General features: G+C 41.3%; 1 protein-coding gene and 1 long non-coding RNA gene across 2 annotated transcripts in view; one reads left to right on the top strand and one right to left on the bottom strand.

The window, feature by feature from the left end:
* MFSD14B (major facilitator superfamily domain containing 14B) overlaps positions 1–10,497 on the bottom strand; it is an 88,651-nt gene extending 78,154 nt beyond the window's left edge. Inside the window, exon 1 of the mRNA XM_023627642.2 lies at positions 10,086–10,497. Within this exon, the coding sequence (XP_023483410.1) occupies positions 10,086–10,169 (84 nt within the window). The 5' untranslated portion in view covers positions 10,170–10,497. The remainder of the gene's footprint in view (positions 1–10,085) is intronic.
* A 98-nt stretch (positions 10,498–10,595) lies between these two features.
* LOC106782479 (uncharacterized) lies at positions 10,596–23,433 on the top strand. Its single transcript, XR_001379667.3, has 3 exons — positions 10,596–10,964; positions 18,663–18,740; positions 22,222–23,433. It is a non-coding gene; the product is annotated as an uncharacterized lncRNA (long non-coding RNA).
* The last annotated feature ends 444 nt before the right edge of the window (positions 23,434–23,877 follow it).

A 23,877-nucleotide genomic window follows, 5' to 3' on the forward strand; every position in this document is an offset into this window, starting at 1 on the left:
TGTTTAATGGGGATAAAATTCAGTTTGGGATGATGAAAAGTTCTGGAGATGGACAATGGTAATGGTTGCACAACAACATTAACATCACTGAACTATACCCTTAAAAATGGCTAAAATGGGGGCCGGCCCTGTGGCCGAGTGTTTAAGTTGGCGCTGCACGGATCCTGGGCGTGGACATGGCACTGCTCATCAGGCCATGCTGAGGTGGCATCCCACATGCCATACAACTATGTACTGGGGGACTTTGAGGAGAAAAAGGAAAAAAATAAAATCTTAAAAAAAAAAGGCTAAAACGGTAAGTTTTATGTTATGTATATTTTACCACAATAGAAAAAAGTACCTCAATAGTTCATAGACCTAAAAGTAAGGTCCCTTAGCTTCATGACGTGTTTGTATACACAACACTAAAGACACCATCTATGCAAGAAAAAGTTGATATGTTAGACGCCATTAAAATTAAAAACTTGGGCTCTGCGAAAAACAGTCGAGAGAATCAAAAGATAAGCCAGAGATTGGAAGAAAATATTTGTAAAACTCATATCTAATAAGGGACTTGATCAAGAATATATAAACAGCTCTAATAACTCGTTCATAAAATGACATATAACCATGTTCAAAAATGGGCAAAGGACCTGAATAGATATTTCTCTAAAGAAGATACACAAGTGGTCAATAACCACATGAAAAGATGTTCAACATCATTAGCGATCAAGGAAATGGAAAATAGTTTGGCAGTTCCTCAAAATATTAAACAGAGTTACCATATAACTCAGTTACTCAAGAAATCTGAAAATATACGTTCATACAAAAACTTATACGCATATGTTCATAGTAACAGTATTCACAGTATCCAAACATGGAAATAACCCAAATGTTTACCAGTTGATGACTGGCTAAACATAATGGTACATCCACAGAACGCAATATTATTCAGCCATAAAAAAGAATAAAGTATTGGGGCCAGCCAGGTGGCGCAGAGGTTAAGTTCACATGTTCCACTTCAGTGGCCCAGGGTTCGCCGGTTCAGATCCCTGGTGCAAACCTACGCACCACTTGTCAAGCCATGCTGTGGCAGGCATCCCACATATAAAGTAGAGGAGGATGGGAATGGATGTTAGCTCAGGGCCAGTCTTTCTCAGCAAAAAGAGGATTGGCAGCAGATGTTAGCTCAGGGCTAATCTTCCTCCAAAAAATAAAAATTTTAAAAATGTGAAAAGAAAAAGAAAGTATCAATTCATGCTACAATATGGATGAACTTTGAAAATGTTATGCTAAGTAGAAGAAGCCAGAACAAAGGCTACATACAGTGTGATTCTATTTATGTGAAATGTCCAGAATAGACAACTCCACAGAGACAGAAAGCAGATTAGTGGTCACCAGAGTCTGAAGCTATGGGAAAATGAAGAGTGACGGCTAATGGGTACAGGGTTTCACTTTGGGGAGACGAAAATGTTCTGATAATGGTGATGGTTGCACAACCTTGTGAAAACACTAAAAATAACTGAATTGTACACTTTAAAAGTGAATTTTATGGTACGTAAATATATCTCAATAAAAAATGCAATAGTAAAAACAGAGATGAGAAAAAGATGCAGAGAGAGGCTTACTCTGATGCTTTTCTGCCTCTGGACATTGCTGACTGTGTGTGAAGCCTGGAACCAGACAGCCATCTTGAGACCATGAGACCCAGAAAAGTCAACACACTGAAAATAGAAAGCACCTGGGTCCTTGATGACACTGTTTAAATGCTAAATAAACCAATCCTGGAACTGTCTTTCCACCAGACTTCTTGTTAAATGAATTAATAAATCCCCTAATTGTAAAATGGGCAGGGGGGATCTGAACAGACTCCTAACCAAAGATGATATACAGATGGCAAATAAACATACGAAAAGATGCTCAACATATGTCATTTAAAAATGCAAATTAAAATGAGACTTTTGGATGATGGATCTTAAATGCATATTGCTAAGTGAAAGAAGCAAGTCTAGAAGGTTATATAATGTACGATCGCATTTATATGACATTCCAGAAAAGGCAAAACTATAGATGTAGTAAACAGATCATTGATTGCTAGGAATTGAGGGGGTAGGGTTAAATAGGTGAAGCACAGGGGACTTTTTCAGGCAGTGAAACTATTCTGTATGATACTGTAATGGTAGATAAATGACACTACACATTTGTCAAAACTCACAGATCTTCAAAGAACAAAAAGTGAAGAATGCTAGTACGTGCTAATTTTTAAAAAAATGTTTATGAGGTCAGGGAATCCCAGCATGAAATGCAGAATGTGAAAAAGAAACTAACTGTATTACAGATGCATGAGTCAACTTCACTGAAGAGAGTAGGGGGAAAAGTTGGTGATCCAAGTAACATTAGGAATGAGTAGAGTCTGTAAGACTGAAGGCAAAAGCAACTGCATATAAGCACTGTATTCTAATTGATAAAGTTGCTGCCCACAAGGGTACAGGTAACAATTCTGAAACCACTACACATATACAGTGGAATTGAACAATTAAGTAAACGGACGGCAAATGGTGGGAGTCTGTTTTCTCACTACTAGAGTGGAAGGTTACAAATAAACAAGGGGAGGAAGCCAGAATGAGCCATTTAATAATGGATTAGAGTTGGAGATATCATTATGAACTCATTTTAGCATCACATGGATACAGATACATAGATACATCACATACAAAAATATTTATAGATATGTGTATACACACAGGCTAGTATCACACATATATTTCCTTGCCCTGTCAGGTGAGAGAGTTAAAAGCAATGACACCCCGGAAGCCCAAGATCTAGTGCCCAGGTCTTGGTTTCAAATACCATTCTCCAATAAAAGGAACCAAGGCTCCTTGGAGAAATAGTAATCTTAGGACTAGGGCAGGAAATATACAAGAAGAGCCTGGCGAATCTTGTAGTGCCAGAATATAAGTGCACAAAAAAAGAGAGCTGGGGTATGTCAAAGAGCCCAGTGGCCAAAGCTGGAACAATCTGAGCAATGAAAAAATAAAGCAGTATTGGATTACAACCCAAATTATAAAATACTTGTAATTTTTTATGATTTAATAACCAAATGGCAGAGAATAGACAAATCTCCTGTGCTGAGGAATTCCAAATAATTTACATAGATACTCTGTACTCAAGGAGGTGGAACATAACTTCCCATTCCGTAACTGTTGGCTGCAGATAGTGACTCCTTTCCAAAGAGTACAGTATAGAAAGAGGGGAAAAGGAGTCACTTTACAGTGGAGAAATCTGACAAACACTACTTCAGACAGAAGATTAATATCAACAGTGATATGTATCCTTGATATGATGTAATGAAAATGGCACTTCACTTCTGTGGGCTTCCTCTCCAAAACCCTAAATTCCACTCTAATCATGAGGAAAACAACAGATGAATCCCAACTGACAGACTTTCTACAAAATACCTAACCAGTACTCGTCAAAATTATTAAGGTCATCAAAAACAAGGAACGTCCGAGAAACTACCAGAGCCCAGAGGAACTTAAGAAGACAGGACAAATAAATGTAATGAGAAACTGAAATAGAAAAAAAGGCATTCAGTAAAAAACAGAAAATCTGAATAAAGAAAGGGCTTTAGTTGATAATAACGTATGGATATTGATTTACTAATTTCAACAAATATACCATACTATGTTAATAATAGGATGCTAATAATAGGAGGAAAAAATCTCTATGCTATCTTCATAATTTTTTTGTAAATCCAAAACTATTCTAAAATAAAGCTTACTTTAAAAATAAATGGACAATAATATACAAAGAACACACACAACTCAACAACAAAAAATCAAACAACCCAATCAAAAAATGGGCAGGAGACATGAACAGACATTTCACCAAAGAAGATATACGGATGGCCAATAAGCACATGAAAAGCTGTTCATCATTGCTGATCATCAGGGAAATGCAAATCAAAACTACACTAAGATATCACCTTACACTCATTAGAATGACAAAAATAACTAAAACAAATAGTAACAAATATTGGAGAGGTTGTGGAGAAAAAGGAACCCTCATACACTGCTGGTGGGAATGCAAACTGGTGCAGCCACTATGGAAAACAGTATGGAGATTCCTCAAAAAATTAAAAATAGAACTACCATACGAACAGATTAGTGGCTACCAGGGGAAAGGTGGGGTGGGGGGTGGGCACAAAGGGTGAAGGGGTGCACCTACAACACAACTGACAGACAATAACATACAACTGAAATTTCACAAGATTGTAACCTATCATTAACTCAATAAAAAGTAAAAATAAAATAAATAAAATAAAATAAAATAAAAAGTAAGTGGACAAGAATACAAAAACATCCTGAAGGAGAGAAAGCAAAGAGTAGGGGAAAAACTAGTGCCACTAAATATTAGAGCAGGGGTTGGCAAACTACAGCCCACAGTCCAAATCCATTGTCAGTTTTTGTGAAATGACTATACCTGAAGGCTTTGCTTTTCTTCCTCCAACCTAATAGCATTTGAAGGCAAGGAGGAAAAAAAAATTTACTGCCTATTTCTCCACATGTAATAACTTTCCCACAAAAACTATAAAAACTTTCTCAGTATTACATTAATAGTTGAATAAATGACATGGTTACCATTTTGGATAGACCAAGCATTCATTAAACATTTGTAAAAGAACTGCTTTTCACTCAACTTTTCAAACTCTTAATTTACCAACCACCACCCAACTTAAAGCTAACCTAGATGACAAGAACTGTTTTTGTAAATATTTCTATCTCTATCAACATTCTTTAAGAATGAAAATATTCAACTCCAACTGATTAATTCATTCAACACATATTTGTTGAGTTCTACTATATGTCAACTAGATGCTGGGAACAATGGTAGCAGCTATCCCCGCTCCCATTTCACGGAATGTGAAATGTTAAATGGAAATAAACACTGTGAAGGACAAGGACACGGGTCAGGGACAGTCTATTACAAAGGATCCTGAGCTATATCCAGGCAAAAACTATCCCATAACAGCAGGAGTAGCAACAGACACTGTGCCAAACCCTGATCAAGGACATTACAGATACTATCACTTTATCCTCACTACAATGTTTTGAGATAGGAACTATTATTATCCCTATTTCATAGATGACAAAACTCAGATGCAGAGAAGTTAAGTAGTTTGCCCAATTTACACATTTAGCAAGTGGCACTGAGAAAACTGAATTTCTACATATAAAGAATGAAGTTGGATACTACCTCACACCTTACAAAAACTAACTCAAAACAAATGAATAAGCTAAAACAATAAAACTCCTAAAAGAAAATATAGAGGTGAATCTTGGATTTAGTAATAGATTCTTAGACATGATTGCAAAACTATAAGCCAAAAAAGAAAAAATAGATATTGGGCTTCATCAAAATTACAAACTTTTAAAATGAACCAAAGACTTAAACGTAAGACTTAAAGCTATAAAACTCTTAGAAGACAACACAGGGGAAAAGCTTGATGATACTGGATTTGACGATGATTCCTTGCATATGACACTAAAAAACACAGGCAACAAAGTAAAAATGGAAATTGGACGTTATCAAAATTTAAAACTTCTATGCATCAAAGCACACAATCAACAAAGTGAAAAGACAACCTAAGGAGAAAATATTTGCAAAGCATGTATCTGATAAGGAGCTAATATCCAGAATATATAAAGAACTTCTACAAGTCAACAACAAAAAACCCCAAATAACCCAATTTAAAAATGGACAAAGGACTTAAATAGACATTTCCCCAAGGAAGATAAACAAATGGCCGAGAAGCACATAGAAAGATGCTCAACATCACTAACCACTAAGGAAATGCAAAATCAAAACGAGGTATCACCTCACACCCATCAGGATGGCTAATATCCAAACAAAACAAAACAAACTTCAGAAACTAACGAGTGTTGATGAGGATATAGAGGAACTGGAACCTTTGTGCACTGTTGGTGCAACCGCTACAGGAAACAGTATGACAGTTCCTCAAAAAATTAAACATCGAATTATGCAACGACCCAGCAATTCCACTTCTGGGTAGATATCCAAAAGAACTAAAAGCAGGGTCTCAAAGAGATATTTGTATACTCATGTTCACATCAGCATTATTCACAATAGCCAGAAGACAGAAGCAACCCAAGTGCTCATCAATAGATAAATGGAGAAGCAAAACGTGGCATATGCATAAAATGAAGTATTATTCAGTCTTAAAGGAAGAAAATTCTAACACACGCCACACGTCTTCAACAATCTTGAAGACAACGTGTCAGCAACAAACTTGAGGACATTACGCTAAGTGAAATAAGCCAGTCACAAAAAGACAGCATATGATTCCACTTGTATGAGGTATCTAGAATAGTCAAACTCATGGAAACTGAAAGCAGAATGGTGCTTACTAGGGGCTGGGGGATGGGGTAAATGGAGAGTTGCTGTTTAATGGATATAGAGTTTCGGTTTTACAAGATGAAAAAAGTTCTGGAGACTGGTTGCACAATAACGTAAATAGATTTAACACTCGTGAATTGTACACTTAAAAATGGTTAAAATTGTAAATTTTATGTTACATGTATAACACTACAATTAAAAATTTTTCTCGGGGCCAGCCCTGTGGCTAGCCCACTGGCTGAGTTCCTGCACTCCGCTTTGGCGGCCCAGGGTTTCGCCAGTTTGGATCCTGGGCGCAGATGCGGCACCACTCGTCGGGCCATCCTGAGGCGGCGTCCCACATGCCACAACTAGAGGGACCCACAACTAAAAATATACAACTATGTACCAGGGGGGCTCTGGGGAGAAAAAGGAAAAATAAAAATAAAAAAGCTTTTTCTCAAATCAACTATTTCCATATATTGCCAGCAAACAATTATAAACTTAAAAAATTTTTAAGAACTCACATTTATATTACATTTAAATCACATATACAGCATCCTGAAAGGCCCTACATCAGGGCTCTTAACTGGTATCCCAGTAGTGGCTTCTTGGAGTCCATGAACATCCTGAAATAGTATGTTAAACTTAGTTTTGTTTTCTTTGCAGCAAATCCTTAACTCTCATCAGATGCTCAAGGGTAAATGACTCCAAAAGGACTTTTCCCTTACCTGGCAATGAAAGTTAAGTATAATATAGGAAAATATGCACACAAGGATAATGCAAATAATTCTGAGGAAACATCTCAAGGTGTGTGCACACATAATTAGGGAGGGAAAGAGCAAAGAGAGGACAAGAAAACAACTTTTTTGCTAGACACACCTCCCTTTTCTAGAAGGCAATGATCTCTTGGAGTAAATATTTGATTCCCTTCTATTATTCAGGTCAACACATCTCTTTACCAAACAAGGCAGAAAAAAGTTGTCAGCCAATTCCCTATACATGGGAAGTCTTCCCTGTGGTTATTAGTAGCATCTAAGAAGCTGAAACCATGAGCATACTGGAATCAAGCTATAAGGAAGTTCCAACACATTAAAATGAAATCAAGTCATGGAGGCTGTATAGAACATAGCACCTGGAACTGATACTAGACAGAAACTGTAAGCACGAAAGATGCATAATTTGGGGGTAGTGGCAGATGACACGAACATATATGATTAAAGGGTTAGTTAGCCTTCCCAGCCACCACACATTCCAAAAAGAACCAGTGTCTGAACTCTGCCCCTAGTCATCTCACTAAGTACAGCAAGCACCAAAAAAACTCAGTCAGGAGCCAGCCCTGTGGCTGAGTGGTTAAGCACGCACACTCCGCTTTGGCGGCCCAGGGTTTCACCCATTCGGATCCTGGGTGCAGACATAGCACCGCTTGTCAGGTCACGTTGAGGTGGAATCCCACATGCCACAACTAGAAGGACCCACAACTAAAAATACACAACTATGTATCTGGGGGCTTTGGGGAGAAGAAAAAAAAAAGATTGGCAACAGATATTAGCGCAGGTGCCAATCTTAAAAAAAAACCAAAACAGTCATTATTCATTGCAGTTTATCAATACCAACCTGAGATGCACCTTCAGAGATAAGACTAGGCAGGAATCCACTTGAGCTCAAATTGGGATCAGGATCCACAGGAGAAGGAATCAGGAAATAAACTGTCTAGGTTTCTCTGAGTAAATATCCCTCAAAAGTTCCTGCTCTAAGCACACAAAATCAGAAACTTGAATTCTTAGGTTAGATTCTAGTTCCTCTATAGATTAGTAAATGGGAGAGAACTGAATAGTTTTATCCGTCAGGATTCAACTACACATTCTGACCAATCAGTAAAGCCAAAAATATTGAGAAATAAGAACAATAACAGCTAATATTTATTGAAGATTTACCAGGGGCCAGGTTGCAATAACCCACGCAATTCTCTGAGGTAAATACTATTATTACTTCAGAGAGGTTATGTAAATTGCCCAAAGTTATACAGGTAATAAAAGGCAGGACTGGGATCCCAAGCGTGCTCACCAACCACTATGCTAAAACGCTTCATCCTCCCAGGTTATTGTTTCATCATGTAAGCCAAGGGGAGCCAATGAAAAAGTTTAAGGCCAGCAGTAATGATCATATTTCCACGTCGGATCACACTTGATCAACGCTCTGGAGGGCAAACTGACGGTGAGACAAGCAAGAGTCTCAACAGATAGTCACAATCAAAGTCACAAATGCTGAGGAACTGAACCCTAGTAATGCAGAGAACAGGATAAAAACCTAAAATCTTTACCTGGCAAACTTGGCTAGACTTAGTAACATCCTGGATGCTGTAGGTATGGGAAAGATGAAGGCGGCTACCTCTCAGGTTACCAGCTTGGCCACTGTTAGTAATTACTGCCCATCAACTCCAAGACAGAAGGAAGAGCGAGCAGTTTGGTTGTGTTTAGGTGACAGAAGATGACAAGTCCACTTTTTACATAATCAAACATAAAATGAGAAAAAACAACTCCATAGAATTTCCCTCCCCCTACCAAGATAAACTCCCCACTTTCCAGAAACCTTATCTTTGAAGTGAGGAACCCCTAACGCTTTTTCAAAAATAAGCAGCACGCGGGCAGGGGAGGCTGCAGCATCGCCGGCCTCCAGCGCGGCGCCCTGGGTGCTGGGGGACCAGGACCGAGCCAGCTCTGCGGCTCCTCCTGCTCCGCCCGCCGCTCCTCCTGCTCCGCTCGCGCCCCCAAGTCCACCGCCGGGACTCACACCACCGAACGTCACCTTCAGCATTCTCTAAACGCAAATCTACATCATGGGAGCGAAAGCGCTGACGCCGAGAGCAGACGTTTAATTTTCCTAAAATTTCTACTTTTCTTTGGAAAAACGTTTCCTTGGTGTTACATTTTCTATTCACTGCAGCGTTTCTACGTTTTATGTCCTAAATAGACCAACAAAATAAGGTCCTTAAGAAATGACAGACTCGCGGGACCAGCCGGGGGTGCAGCAGTTGAGTTCGCACTTCCGCTTTGGAGGCCCGGTTCCCCGCGGGGATCCCGGGTGGGACCTAGCACCGCATATCATGCCAGGCTGTGGCGGCGTCCCACATATAAAGTGGGGGAGGATGGGCACGGATGTTAGCTCAGGGCCAGTCTTCCTCAAAAAAAAAAGGAAAAGAAAAGAAATGACAGACTCTCCATGGTGTTCCATCATAAGTAACTGAGCGCCACCAACGGAACTAGCGCTTCAGAAGCGCCCGAACCTCCCGCAAAACTGGAACCAGAGGCCGCCCGAACGCTCCTCAGCCGCCGGCGGAGGGGGCAGGCGCTGCCCAGCCCCGCGCCAACTTCCCGGTCCGCCGGCCGCTTCCCAGGCCGCACACGCCCGAGAAGGCTCGCCCAATCCGCCGGCGGCAGCGGCCCGCAGCGAGCGGAGGCCCTGGACGCACGGCGCCGCTGCCCCGCGCGCCCCGCTCCGGCGCCTCCGAAACGCCCCCCTCAAGTCGAGCCCGCTGGGCAGCCGAGGAAGCCCGGTCGTGGCGAATGCGGGCCGACCGGAAAAGGGCGCTGGCCGCGGCCGGGCCGCGGCCGGGCAGCCTCCCTCCCGCCCTCCGGAGCCGGGCCGACCGGCGGCTCCGACCCGGCCCCGCCCAGCCTCCCGCCGCCGGCCCCGGCGCCCGCGCTCACCGAGCTGCCGCCCGCGGCCTGCGCGCCCGCGCGCTTCCCGGGCATGGCTCCCGCCTCGGGCTTCGGCGGCGGCTCCGCGCTCATGCCGCGGCCATGCCCGCGCCGGCTCGGGGCGCTCCGGGACGACGGCGACGCCGCGGAGGCGGCGGAGGGGCCCGCGCCCTCATGGGCTCCGCGCCCCTCGGCGGCCTGCAGATCGGGCTGCGGCGCCAGCGGCGACGCCGAGCGCTGTGAGGACGGCCGAGGCTGGACCCCAGGAGGCGGGGAGAGGAGCGCAGCCGGGGGGCCACCCGTCGCGGCTGCCAGCGGCCTCAGTGGCCCCACGGGCGGTCCGGAGGCCAAGGCCGCCCCGCCCCGCCCCGCAGCACCTCAAGCCGGCCCGGCAGGAGGCCCCGCCCCGGGCTCCGCTCCCGCCTCCGGCTCGGCCGGCGGAAGCCTCCCGGCGCCCCGCCCACCTCAGGCCCCGCCCCCACGTCCCGGCAGCCTTGGCACGGGGCCTGGCGTCGCGCCGGGACGACGTCATCGCCCGCGGTCCCAGTGCCCTTTTCTGTTTCCTGAGTCTGGCGAGCAGAGCCAAGGGGAGTCTCAGGTGTAAGGGGAGTTTTGCAGTGATGGCGCCTCTGGTCTTGGTTGGGCGCCAAACCGCCAGACGGACTATTCCTGATGCCCCCAGCAAGTACAGAGGGCCTCTGACTTAGGATGGTTTGACGTGATTTTTCGGCTTTGCAATGGTGCGACAGCATATGCATTCAGCAGAAACTGTACTTCAAATTTTGAATTTTGATCTTTCCCCTGGCTAGGCGATATGCGGTTGGATGCTTTCTCGGGATGCTGGCAGCGGCAGCGAGCGTGGGATCCCAGTCGGCCACTCGATGGAGGGTAAACAACCGATACATTTAAACCGTTCTGTACCCAGACGCCATTCTGTTTTCACTTTCAGTACAGTATTCAATTAGTTACATGAGATATTTAACACTTTATTTTAAAATAGGCTTTGTGTTAGATGATTTTTCACAGCCAGGCCAATGAAAGTGTTCTGAGCATGTTTAAGGTGCGCTGAGATATAATATTCAAAAGGTTAGATGTATTAAATGCAATTTTGACTCAACGATATTTTCAACTTGCTATGGGTTTATCCGGACTTAACTTCATTGTAAGTGGAGGAAGATCTATATATAGATGGGCACGTTCTGACCACAGGAAGAGAGCCCTCTGGGCTGGAATCCTGAACTGGAAGAGTGCCATATGCAATAACCAGGATGTTCTGTTTCAAAATCTAAAGAGAAACTGATGGAGAGCTTACCATGGGATGAGTGCAAAGGGCAGTCTTAAAAAGCATACGAGCCCACGTTCTAATCCATAACTACTTGATGATACCAACACCAAGACTATGAACTAATTACTCAAAGTCACGATCCTCATCTATAAAATGGAGACAATAGCTTACTTTGGGTAAGATGATAGTGTACAGAAATCAGTTACCACTAATACTGGCTCCATAAATGTTAGTTGTTATTATTATGGGCCCAAAAGGACCTTGTGAGATATTACATCCTATTTTGCAGACGCCAACCTAAGCTTCAAAAGGTAAGCAATTTGCCTAGTTATAAAGGTAAGGTAACAGGTAGGACCTGCTCCACAAGTTTGGAGTACAAATATACTCAGAATTTTTTTTTCTTTTTTGAGGAAGATTACCCCTGAGCTAACATCTGGTGCCAACCTTCCTCTTTTTGCTGAGGAAGATTGGCCCTGAGCCAACATCTGTGCCCATCTTCTATTTTTCATATGTGGGACGCCTGCCACAGCATGGCTTGATGAGCAGTGTATAGGTCATGCACCCAGGATCCAAACCTGTGAACTCTGGGCCACCGAAGTGGAGCACGTGAACTTAACTGATATGCCACGGGGCTGACCCCCAGAATATTTTTTCCTGTTAGATGTTTGAGTATCCGGTGCCTCTTCAAAAGAAGATGAATACCTTGAGACCGTAAAGACTTTATGTCTTCCACCTTATTAAAGTCACCCAGATGGACTTACTGGAGAATAGGATAAATTTGATCAGTTCATTATTGATTTGCATTTTATAGTTTTGTTGCAAAAAGGTTATAGATAATCCTAAAGATTCTTGTCTGCCCTGCTATAGTGTATCTGCTGGCTTAGGACCCTCTCATGCCTTAGGCTGGTATAACCTTGGTGTCTTAGTCAGCTCAGGTTGCCATAACAAAATACTACAGACTGGATGGGTTAAACAACAGAAATTGAGTTCTTACAGCTCTGGATGCTGGAAGTCTGAACTCAGCATGCCAGCAGGTCTCGTTCTGATGAGAACTCTCTTCCTGGCTTGCAGATGGCCACCTCACTGTGTCCTCATATGAGAGAGAAAGAGAGAGCAAGCTCTCTGGTGTCTCTTTTTATAAGGGCCCTGACGCCATCATGATGACTTACCCCCATCTACCTTCATGACCTCATCTAAACCTCAGTACCTCCCAAGGTCTCATTTTCAAATTCCATCATGTTGGGGGGTAGGGTTTTGATATATGAATTTTGAGATGACACAATTCAGTGTATAGCACTTGGGGTACAGAGTTACAGATTAATTTACACTCACTGTTCAGACATTGCTTCCCAAAGCACGTTGATGTCCAAAATTGTCCCTTCCTGTGGGAACACAGAAGTTCTTTTCTTGAGTTCAAGTGATCTACCTAGACTGTCCATTATTGTGGGAACTTTACTGCTTTCTTGGCCTTGACTGGAGACTCTTTAGTCTGCACTAGGAGACTGACAGTATTGTAGAAGCCACCAGCCCTGAATTGAGAGCAGGCAATTACCCCAGAAGATTGTCTCCTACCCTCTACTTAAATATAGCCAGAGAAGAGGATGTGTTAAACAGACCCAGTACCTTTATGAATAGCTGTCATTTTTTGAAATTATGTTCTTTTATTTGGCCAAAGACTGCCTGCATGTTTCAGCCATGGTTTGATTCTGGTACTGCCTTCTATACCTATACAGAAATGTCTAATTCCACTTGTTTAAAATGCCAAGATGAACCTGTTATCTTTCCTGATTATCCTCCAAATATATACCAGTTTGTGAAAATCCCAGTTAAGGTGCATTGCCAAAAATATAACACTGTAAATAATATTTGATGATATCACTCTGAGGTCTGGTCCCTTGATCTGTAGAGTCATAAAAGTGATTTTTGAGAGATGAATTGTTTATTGCATTATGTTGATAGTTATATCATAGGAATTAAATAGACCCTTATCTTTACCTTCTAATTAATTCTGCACTAATGGGGGCCAAAGACCTGGGATTCCACATAATTTAATTCAACATCCTAGACTCTAGGAGGGTAATGGTGCTCACTGAAAGATGTGTGTGTTACCTTGTTTCATCCAAGAGTGGTTAAGATATCTCTATCATTTGAATTCATATTAATGAAAAGATGCTCCTCAGGATGTTAATAGGTGTGCAAGAGGAAGAGTCTTCCTCTGGTAGGAAATAACTTTGTGTGTGTGTTAAATGACAAAATTAAAGTGTTTTCTTTTTTTGTTGCCAGATTTCCTCAAGTTTTAATATGCTAATGAGTATCGTGATTTTCCAAGAAGAGAATATAGTAAGCAGTGTTTCCTAAACTTACTTGAACATAACATTTTTATTCTTGAAACATTGATTAGTATCTTGCAGATATGAAGTTTGGGAAATGCTCCTTTTTATCTTTGATTTTGAAAGATGCATAAAATATTATAGAACGATATGCATAAAATACTGTAGCATAGAAAAATTATAAAACAATACTATTGTTTGATCGTTTTAAAAACTTTAATAGAAAAAGAATGAAAGTATTTCTCTTAACAGTAGTTAGCTCTAGAATTAAGAATATTTTTTCATATAAATTTCTGATTTTTTGTTATGAATATGTAATAGCATACTTTTATAATCAGAAAAATAGACATATTTTCCAATCTATAAAAAAAATATGGGGCCGGCCCTGTGGCTGAGTGGTTAAGTTCGCACTCTCCACTTCAGTGGCCCAGGGTTTTGCTGGTTCAGATCCTGGACACAGACAGGGTGCTGCTCATCAGGCCATGTTGAGGCAGCATCCCATGTGCCACAACTAGAAGGACCCACAATTAAAAAAAAATGTACAACTGGGGGATTTGGGGAGAAAAAAGCAAAAAGTACATATATGTATAATGAATTATATACTTTTTATTAGTTTCCTATTGTTACGTGGCAAATTACCACAAACTTAGTGGCTTAAATCAGCACAAATGTATTATCTCAGTGTCTGTGGGTCAAGAGACTGGCACGTATTAATTAGGTCCTCTGGTGAGGGTCTCACAAGGCTTAAATTAAGATGTCAGAGAGCTGACTCTCCCATTTGGAGGGTCAGCTAAGTAAAGATCTGCTTCCAAATTCCCTCAAGTTATTGCTAGAATTTATTTCCTTGTGGTCCTGTGACTAAGGGCCCCATATTCTTCCTCACTGTCAGTCAGCTACTTCTCTTAGCTCTTAGAGGCAGTTCTCAGGTCCTTGCCATGGAGTCTTCTCCACAACAGTTTGCTCCTTCAATTATCTCTCTGACACATTACCTTCTTGTAAAAAGCTCACTTGAGTAGGTCAGGCCCATCCAGGATAATCTCTATTTTGAGTAACCCAAAGACAGTTGATTAGTAGCCTGACCACAGAATGACATCCCATCATCTTCACTGGTCCTCCCTGCACTCTAGTGGAGGGGATTATGCAGCGTGTGCACACTAGGGGACAGGAATCTTGGGGACCATCTTAGGATTCTGCCTACCATACACTTCTTTAGAACAAGGAAATTCTCTCACTTATCTTTGTAGTCCCATGGCCTTGCTCACTGCCCAGAATGGAGGAGATGCTCAGTAAACACTTGTAGAATTAAACCAAGATAATACTGTTTCAAACAGCGTAGTTAAGAAGGAGGGCCTCAAACTGTGAAATTGGGAGTCTTTTCTACTTCATTTTCCTAGACTCATACGGTATAATGGGTATTGTTGATCATGTTTTAGAAGGCAGAAACATTCATAGGTACATAAGGAACAAGTGACAACCTGAAAGAATTATAAACAAGGATTAGGATGCAATTCTCTAGTTCTTACCTATGTCTATGCCAGGTTTTAGAACTTTAACTGGAATTGTCAGTTGAGGTTCATGTGAATCAGATATCTAACAGTAAAAACCTGCAGTTCTTTAATTCCCAACTTTTAAGAAATAAACAGAAGGAAGTGGTAGTGTGTAGTAATTGAAAGACCAACTTGAGCTGGAACCTCAGTTTCACCACTTACAGGTTGTGGAACCCTGTGAAAGTTGTTCAACCTTCCTAATCCTCATTCTCCTCAATTATAAATTTGGGATAATAATACCTAGCTTATTAGGATTGTTGTGATATTAATTACATAAAGCATATCATTTACTTATATGTACATACAGATAATTAATTTAAATAATTAGTTGAGATAATTAATGTAAAGCTCTTAGCAGAGTAGCTCTCAGTGTGTTTTCTATTATTTTTCTTTCTTCCTATATATTCTCTGTCTCCACTCACTGACTGTGGGAAGAGTTGAGTAATATTTGAAATACACACACTTTGCAGAAGTCTTTGACTTTGTTACTTCTTTTAATGTACACTTCCTCCCTTGTTGAAATAGTTTGGGGTTTTGCTATTTGTTGCACTGCTTATGACTAGGTAGACTATTTTTTCTCACATCCTTAAATTTAAGTGAAAACAAGAGCAACTTTTTTTTTTTTTTTAAAGATTAGACATGTTTTAATGGTACATGTACATATCCCAAGATTCTAGAAAATTGTCTCATTCTTGAAACCAGTGGTTCTCCGCCAGGGGTGATTTTGCTTCCCAGGGGGCATTTGGCAATGTCTGGAGATGTTTTTTATTCTCATGACCTCCAGGGAGGGAGAGGTTGCTAAGAGGCCAGCGATGCTGATAAATATCCTATAATGGATAAGATAGTCCAGAACAGCAAAGAATTATGTGGTCCAAAATGTGAGTAGTGCTGAGGTTTGAGACACTTGCTTTACACAAAGGAATTTGTATAATGTAATGCAGTCCATGTATTCTTTTCAAAATAAAATATATGCATTATCTCATAAATCATGATGTGTTTACACAATGAAATACCATACAGCAATGAAAATGAATGAACTACAACTATTCTTAACAACATCATTGAATCTCACAAGGTGATGTTGAATAAAAGAAGCCAGACATAAAAGAATATAGACAATGTGATTCCTTTTGCATGACTGAAAAAATAGGAAAAATTAATTTGTGGTGATCAAAGTCATGGTATCACTATCATAGAGGTCTCTACAAGGCTGTTGTCTTTCTGGATCTGGGAGTTGAGTACACAGATGTGTACTCTTGGTGAAAATTCATCAAGTGTTTACTTGTGATTTGTCTACTTTTGTGAATGAATGTTTTATTTCAACAGTTATCTAAACAAGAAGGTAAATACATGCTTTATGCCATGCTATTTAATTGTAATGATTATGTCATTACGTGATTAAATCCAAGAGTTATCTCATTATGAGCTAGAGTATTGTTTTCTGATTCCTGGGTCCATAAAATAGAAAATTTTATAGGCACTTTCTTAAGATAACTCCCAGTGGAGTTGTTCTAGAGGGAACAAGGAGGTTTTTGAATTTTGTTTTTTCTTTATCACAACCTATACTGAAGTTTGCTATAACATTGGCAGTACAGTCGTGTGCCACATAATGACATTTCGGTCAATGACAGACCACACATAAACAGTGGTCCCATAAGATTAGTACCACATAGCCTAGATGTGTAGTAGGTTATACCATCTAGATTTGTGTAAGTACACTCCATGATGTTTGCACAATGACAAAATTGCCTAAACACACACTTCTCAGAACCCATCATTAAGCAACGCATGACTATATATATAGAACAAGGTGTGATTGTACTAAGGCAAATTTTAAAATTATTGCAAGATAAGGATGCCATTAGATCATTGATGATAGATATTGCTATGTCAGAGCAGAATGTGCTAATACAGTTCTTTTTCCTGTGCTCTTTTTTTAAGGGGAGAAATCCAAGAGTTTGCTCATTTTGGTTTTATTTTTTTCTTGAGTTTCTTTCCATTTAAATGAATTAATCATGTAGTCTTAAAGCTGGATTTTAAAATTGAGGTAAACTTAATGCTGCATTACACTAAAATCAGGTATTTAATGGTACAATTTGGAGCCAGGTGTTCCCAAGACTACCATCAGGTTCAATGACTCACTAGGACTCAGAATTCAAAAAAGATGTTATAGGAGATGGATGTCGAAAAGATAATGGGGGCCAGCCTGGTGGCGCAGCGGTTAAGTGTGCACATTCCACTTTGGCAAAAAGAGGATTGGCAGTGGATGTTAGCTCAGGGCTAATCTTCCTCAAAAAAAAAAAAAAAAAAAATCCCTTTTACAATAGTCACAAGATTGCCCTGTGGCACAGTGATTGATGACACAGCAGGAAGTAGGTCAGTTGTCTTGAGCTGGGTGGTCACAGGTGAGCACAGCAATCAATTCCTAGTCTAGAGAGAGATGCTTATCCTTAAGGAAATGCTAATGTGGGAGAAGTTGCACCTTTATATTAAGGGCATCTGTTCCTGCCTTTGGGACATAGCAAATGCTTAAAGCAGATAAATAATGCATGCTCAATGGCCACACCAGGCCCTTTTGGAAAAAAATAAGGTTAGGTCAAATCAGCTTTGCACCAAGTGGCTTCCTCATATACTCCAATATATCCTATTGCTTGCCATTTTTATCATATTGATTGGCTGCATATTTGAAGGAGTAGTCTCCTCTTCCAGACTATACAGACTGGCTTCCCTGATGAAAGACCTTCACCTACAGTTAGGTGTGAGTGTGCTGGCTGGGTGAGGTGCAGCAGCTCCAGCTCTGGGTGAGTGTGTGTGTGTGTATGTGTGTGTGTGTGTAATAGGGTGGACTCTGGGCAGCTGCAACAACTAAGGTTAGCATTGGTGAAGACTTGGGAGGTCCTTGGCAGAAATGGCTGCAGGTGTATATGATGGCAGCAAGAGCTGCTGGGGTTCTTGGTGAAGAATGCTGAGGTTCTCCTGCTTGCCTTTCCTCTGCAGGGGATAGTTATGGATGAGGGGATCCCTCTTGGTGCTGAGGTCCTGGGCACAGGTGTGTGGGGTCTGGGATGTGGGCATGTGCACAGCAGCACCAGAATCTGGGGTGTGCATGATGGCGCTGGGCTGAGGAGGATGGAGTGGCTCCAGCACCAGAGGGTCAAGCAGTGGCTCCTTCTCTGGGGAGCATAGTGGCACAGACTCCAGGCACCTCCATCAGTGGCAGTCAGTGTTGGCCAATACTGTGGGTATCCTCAGTGACAAAAGCTGCAGCTGTCTGTAGCACAGGTGAAGCCTGCTGGACTCCTCTTGCTTGCTTTTTCCCCCAGTGAAGGAGGCTGCAGCTGAGAAGATCCCTCTTGGTGCCTAACTTTACTGCACCAGGAGATGGGTGACACAGGTAAAATGCTTCCTCTGCTTTTCTATACAGACATCCTGTGTTTTTGTTCTGCTGGGCTCCTACAGCTTCTTCATTGTACTCCAGAGCTCCCCAGAGCTATATTTTTTGGTAAGTAGTTGTTAAATTGTTGTTTTTGTTGGGGGACAAGAGTTGGGACCTCCTAAGTCCATTATCTTTTTTTTTTTTTTTGAGGAAGATTAGCCCTGAGCTAACATCCACTGCCAATCCTCCTTTTTGCTGAGGAAGGCTGGCCCTGAGCTAACATCCGTGCCCATCTTCCTCTACTTTATATGTGGGACGCCTGCCACAGCATGGCTTGACAAGCAGTGCCATGTCCACACCTGGGATCTGAACTGGCAAACCCTGGCCACCGAAGTGGAATGTGTGCACTTAACTGCTGTGCCACCGGGCCAGCCCCTAAAAGGGACTTTTCAGTCATGCGTGATACATGCTCTTTGATGGTATATGAATACTCTATACACTCCCACTTCTTTGGAGTGCTCCATTTCTTTGTGGAAGGACTCTCCCAGGCTATCTGTTCCTCACATTTGGCTCATGATAAACTCGCCCCAGTTTTGATTTATAGATTGGTTTTGAGTTATTTGTGTCAACAAATATAAGACTATAAGGAACACAAAAAAATCAAGGAAACATGATACCATGAAAAGAATGCAGTACTTTTCCAGTAATGGATCACAAAGAAACGGAGACCTATGAATCACCTGAAAAATAATCCAAAATATTTGTTTTAAAGAAGTTTGTTGAGCTACAAGAGAACACAGATGGATAACTCAATGAAATCAAGAAAAAAATACATGAGCAAAACAAGAAGGTCAACAAAGAGATAGAATCAAACAAATTGTGGAATTGAAGAATAAATAAAATGAAAAGTGCAGTAGAGGCAACGGCAGACTCAATCGCACAGAGGAAAGAATCTGCAAATTCAAAGACAGATCTTTTGAAGATTTCCAGGAAAATCCTGCTGTGGTTTCTATTGGCATTGTTATTAATATATAATACAGTGACTAAGATGAAAATTACATTGGATGGGATTAATGACAGCTCAGACTTAGCAGAAAAGATTAGTGAACTTGGAAACAACAATAGAAGCTATGTAAAATGAAACAGAGTGAAATACAAACTGGAAGAAAAATGAAGAGTGCCTCATTTTGTGTGTCACAACTCTAAGTGGCCTAATCTATAATTTGAGTTCCCAAAGGAGAATGACGAGGAGCATAGAAAGTGTTTGAAGAAACGGTCAAAATTTTACAAATTTCATAGTCTATAAACCCACAGATCCAAGAAGCTCAGCAATCCCTAAGCACAAGAAACATGAAGAAAACTACACCAAAGCACATCATAATCAGTTTGCTTAAAAGTAGTTAGCAGGAAGTCTTAAAAAACAGCCCAAGAAAAAAAGACATATACAAAGAACAAAGATAAGGATGACAGCCGAGTTTTCAGTAGGAGATGGTGGACCTACGTCTTTAGAGCACTGAGAGAAGAAAAGGGCCAACCTAGAACTCTGTTGGTATTTATTTTTGTTGTTCAAATTTGGAGCTCTTTCAGGTTTTATCCTGTGTCCTTTTGAGAAATCTTTTTTTTTTTTTTTTTCATAATTTTGTTACTTTCTGACATTACGAGATACTCCGGGTTCATCTTATCTTGAATTTTCTCAGCCCAGCCCTATAATCAGCCATTTCTGGTTCCTTTTACTAGAGACCAACGTTTGAGTGCTGGGTATGCTTGTTGCTACTGAGGTGTTGATGCTTCTAGACCCTCTCATGTATACACATATCTGTATTTATTTCTATATCTGTCTCTTGTTTCAGAGGATTCACCTTAGTTGGCTTTTTTTTAATGGAGAACTATCCTTACTGAATCTTCTCAATTTGCATTCCATCCAGCACTAGGCTAAAAGGCAAATGTGACTTACCTTCTGAAAAAAAGTATGTTAAGCTGTTATGCATTCTACAATGATTCAGAATCAGATTGAGTGGGCAAACATTTCATAAGGAAGGATGGAATTTTGAGTGAGCCAGGCAAACAGAGTTTATTCTACAATGTGTGTGAACTATGTAAGAAGTTAGGAATGTGAGGACTTTTTTCCTTTTCCTACTTCTCTGTTTCACGTGCTGGATATGCACATGCTGCCACCTGATACAATCTCTATGCCTAAAGCAGGAATTGTTGCTGATATAGGTCAACTCCATCTCCTTGCCGCCCCCTCATTATAATTTATCACATGTTGCTCTTCTCACCTCCTACCTCTCTCTCCACCCCCACATCCAAGCAATCATCATGCTTCGCTTATTCTAAATCTCAAATCATTCTGTGCCTGCTCAATCCTACTGCCACTGCCTTAGTTCATACGTTTCTCATCTCTCAGGAGTTTAGCGTCTTTGTCTTTGGGTTCACTTCCACCTATGCATACTCCCTTTAAGCGAAATTGGTCTTAATAATACAAATCCATCTTACTGTGTCACTTCCTTGCTAAAAATTCCTCAAGGTCCTCTGTTGTTATGCAGAATAAGGCTCTAGCTCATTAGCATGATATGCATAGCTCAGTATCTAGCGTTTGCCCACCTCTCAGCCTCATAATCTGGCATCATTCTACACCCCTGTCATTGTGTTCCCATACCTGAGCCTCCTCTGTCTGGAATAGCTTCTTCTCATTCCCCCCAACACAGGTGTCCTCTCCACCAGGTCTTCCTCATCTCCTCTTCTGCATCACATACACTTTCCTTGCGCCTTCTTTGAACTTGTGTATATTTCTTTGTGAACATGTAATTCTCTAAATGTTAAACACGTATTTCTCATCCAAAGAGATAGTGAGCACATAACAATATTTCATTTATCTCAGTGATAAGAAAACTCATAGGGGCCGGCCCAGTGGCGCAGCAGTTAAGTTTGCACATTCCGCTTCTTGGTGGCCTGGGGTTCGCCGGTTCAGATCCCGGGTGTGGACATGGCACTGCTTGGCAAAGCCATGCTGTGGTAGGCATCCCACATATAAAGTAGAGGAAGATGGGCATGGATGTTAGCTCAGGGCCAGCCTTCCTCAGCAAAAAGAGGAGGACTGGCAGTAGTTAGCTCAGGGCTAATCTTCCTCAAAAAAATAAAATAAAATAAAATAATTTAAAAGAAAGAGAACTCATAAAGTAAGTTCAAAAGAGAATTTGAAAAACTAGGATTGTTACAGTGAATGAGAACAAAAATGAATAATGAAATAAGATAGCTAAATTGGATGCAGCTCTAGTTAATGTCCTATAGGGCAATCAAACTGTAACATTTGGTGTTACCTTGTTTTCCCACCACAGAAAAGAAAACTCATCAGTTTCTTATAGGATAACTTCTAACTTTACAAGGCTGTAAAATATCCGGGTCTAATGTTTCAATAGAAACTCTAATACGCACTGTAGATATTAGATTCTAGTTCTGCTAATTGCCTTTGAGGTTTTGTTTCCCACCTGTAAATTGGACTGGATCCTGAATTCTTCCAGTTTCCACAAATATTTGGCTACAACTCTCCAAACTAATACTTCCAATTTTTCTCCCACTTTTGACTTGGAATCATTGAAAAATAAAGCTGCCATTTTCCTGAAGCTCTGCAAACTGAAGCTGAACAACTTGATATAAACTTAAGAGAAATCACCACAATAGCCCATATTTAGACAATCTTTGTGCCTGTTGCTGTGTAAGCCACTCGGAAAGTTTACCTGAACACCTGATGACATCATCAGAGACATTTCAAACTGCAAAAGATGCTTCAACCCTAACAACTAGAAAACTGGCTGCCTTCAGAACTCAGAAACTTAGACTATAGTCATCTCCAATCATTAGCCATTGTTTTTCTTTTGTTTCCATAGGAATGCGTCTTATTAAATACCTGATTGCTTGTACCATAGGCCTAATTTTGGGAGCCCACCTGCATCACCACCTCTAAAATGAGACACAAACTTTAACTTAACTGATCTAACCTCAGGACTAAGAAACTGGTTCAACGAGATATGGAGCAATCTAGCAACTCAGGACAGGTTCAAACCTACTTACACCAGATGGCCAAAGATGCTAAAATATTTCCCAGTATTACGCAAATCTTTGAACAGATTCCTAGGGCCCCCAAGATCGCTGACTTAGTTTCATTGAAGGATCCTTTCAAGTTTGGGACAATAGCTAATGACTAGATTTCAGACTATTGCCTGTATAATTATGATAGGATTTGCTTCTGTAATCCTATTTAGATGTGTACTTTCTGGGTTACCGTGTGCCCTATTCTTGACCTTTAACAGATCAGCTACCCAGCAGTTAGTGTCCTCCATTGACTCTGCCGCCTCCACATCACAGGGTCGATTGTAGCGGCAGCCTTGGTTCTCCTTTTTGTAATGCAAGTGCCTGACTTAAGGTTTGATTGCTGAGGCATTCATGTCAAAGGGGCGTCCACGGCAAAGAGGGCTATCTTGAATAAACACATTGCCAGCCACAGGACTAGATAAAGAACCAGGCCGCCTCCCCACACTGAGGCGCCTTTGTTTTAGAGATATTGATTGATTTCAATAACTGACCACTTGGACTATTTTTTTTCTTCTGATGCTTTAAATTACTGCTCTTACGTTTTAAATTCACCAATGAAGAGTGAGCCTGTAAAACTACTAGGCCCCCACCCTTGACCCTATTAAAAGCAGAACCTCAGGCTCACATGCTCTCTCTGTCTCTCCCCCCATGACCTCACTGTGTGGCCCTATGTGTGCTGTGTAATTTATAGGTCTTACAACTAATAAACGTTATTTTTTTCAAAGTTTCCTGATGGTTATGGCTGAAGGGCATCTTGCAATCATACTAAGAACCATAGGGGCCCATCCAGACACATTGGTTGTTGATAGGCTGACATGGCACAGAACACCCTTCAAGGTATAAAGCCCATAATACAGGATTACAAGGCTCAGGGCCTCATGATCACTTGCTCTAGTCCGTGTAATACTCCTATTTTACCTGTGAGAAAAACCAAGGGCCAAGGGTGGAGGTTTGTCCAGACCTCCAGTAAACAACATTGTTATCTTTCAACACCCTGTTCTTCCTAACATCCATCCCAACTGAAAGCAAATTCTTTACTGTAATTGATTTAAGCAGTGCATTTTTTACTATTCCTGTTGAAGCTAGCCAATACCTTTTTGCCTTTACTTGGAAGAAGAACAATTCACCTGGAGAGTAATGTCTCAGGGTTTCACCCAGACCCCTTTTTATT

Source organism: Equus caballus, chromosome 23 (genome assembly GCF_041296265.1).
Source record: "Equus caballus isolate H_3958 breed thoroughbred chromosome 23, TB-T2T, whole genome shotgun sequence".
Lineage (NCBI taxonomy): Eukaryota > Metazoa > Chordata > Mammalia > Perissodactyla > Equidae > Equus > Equus caballus.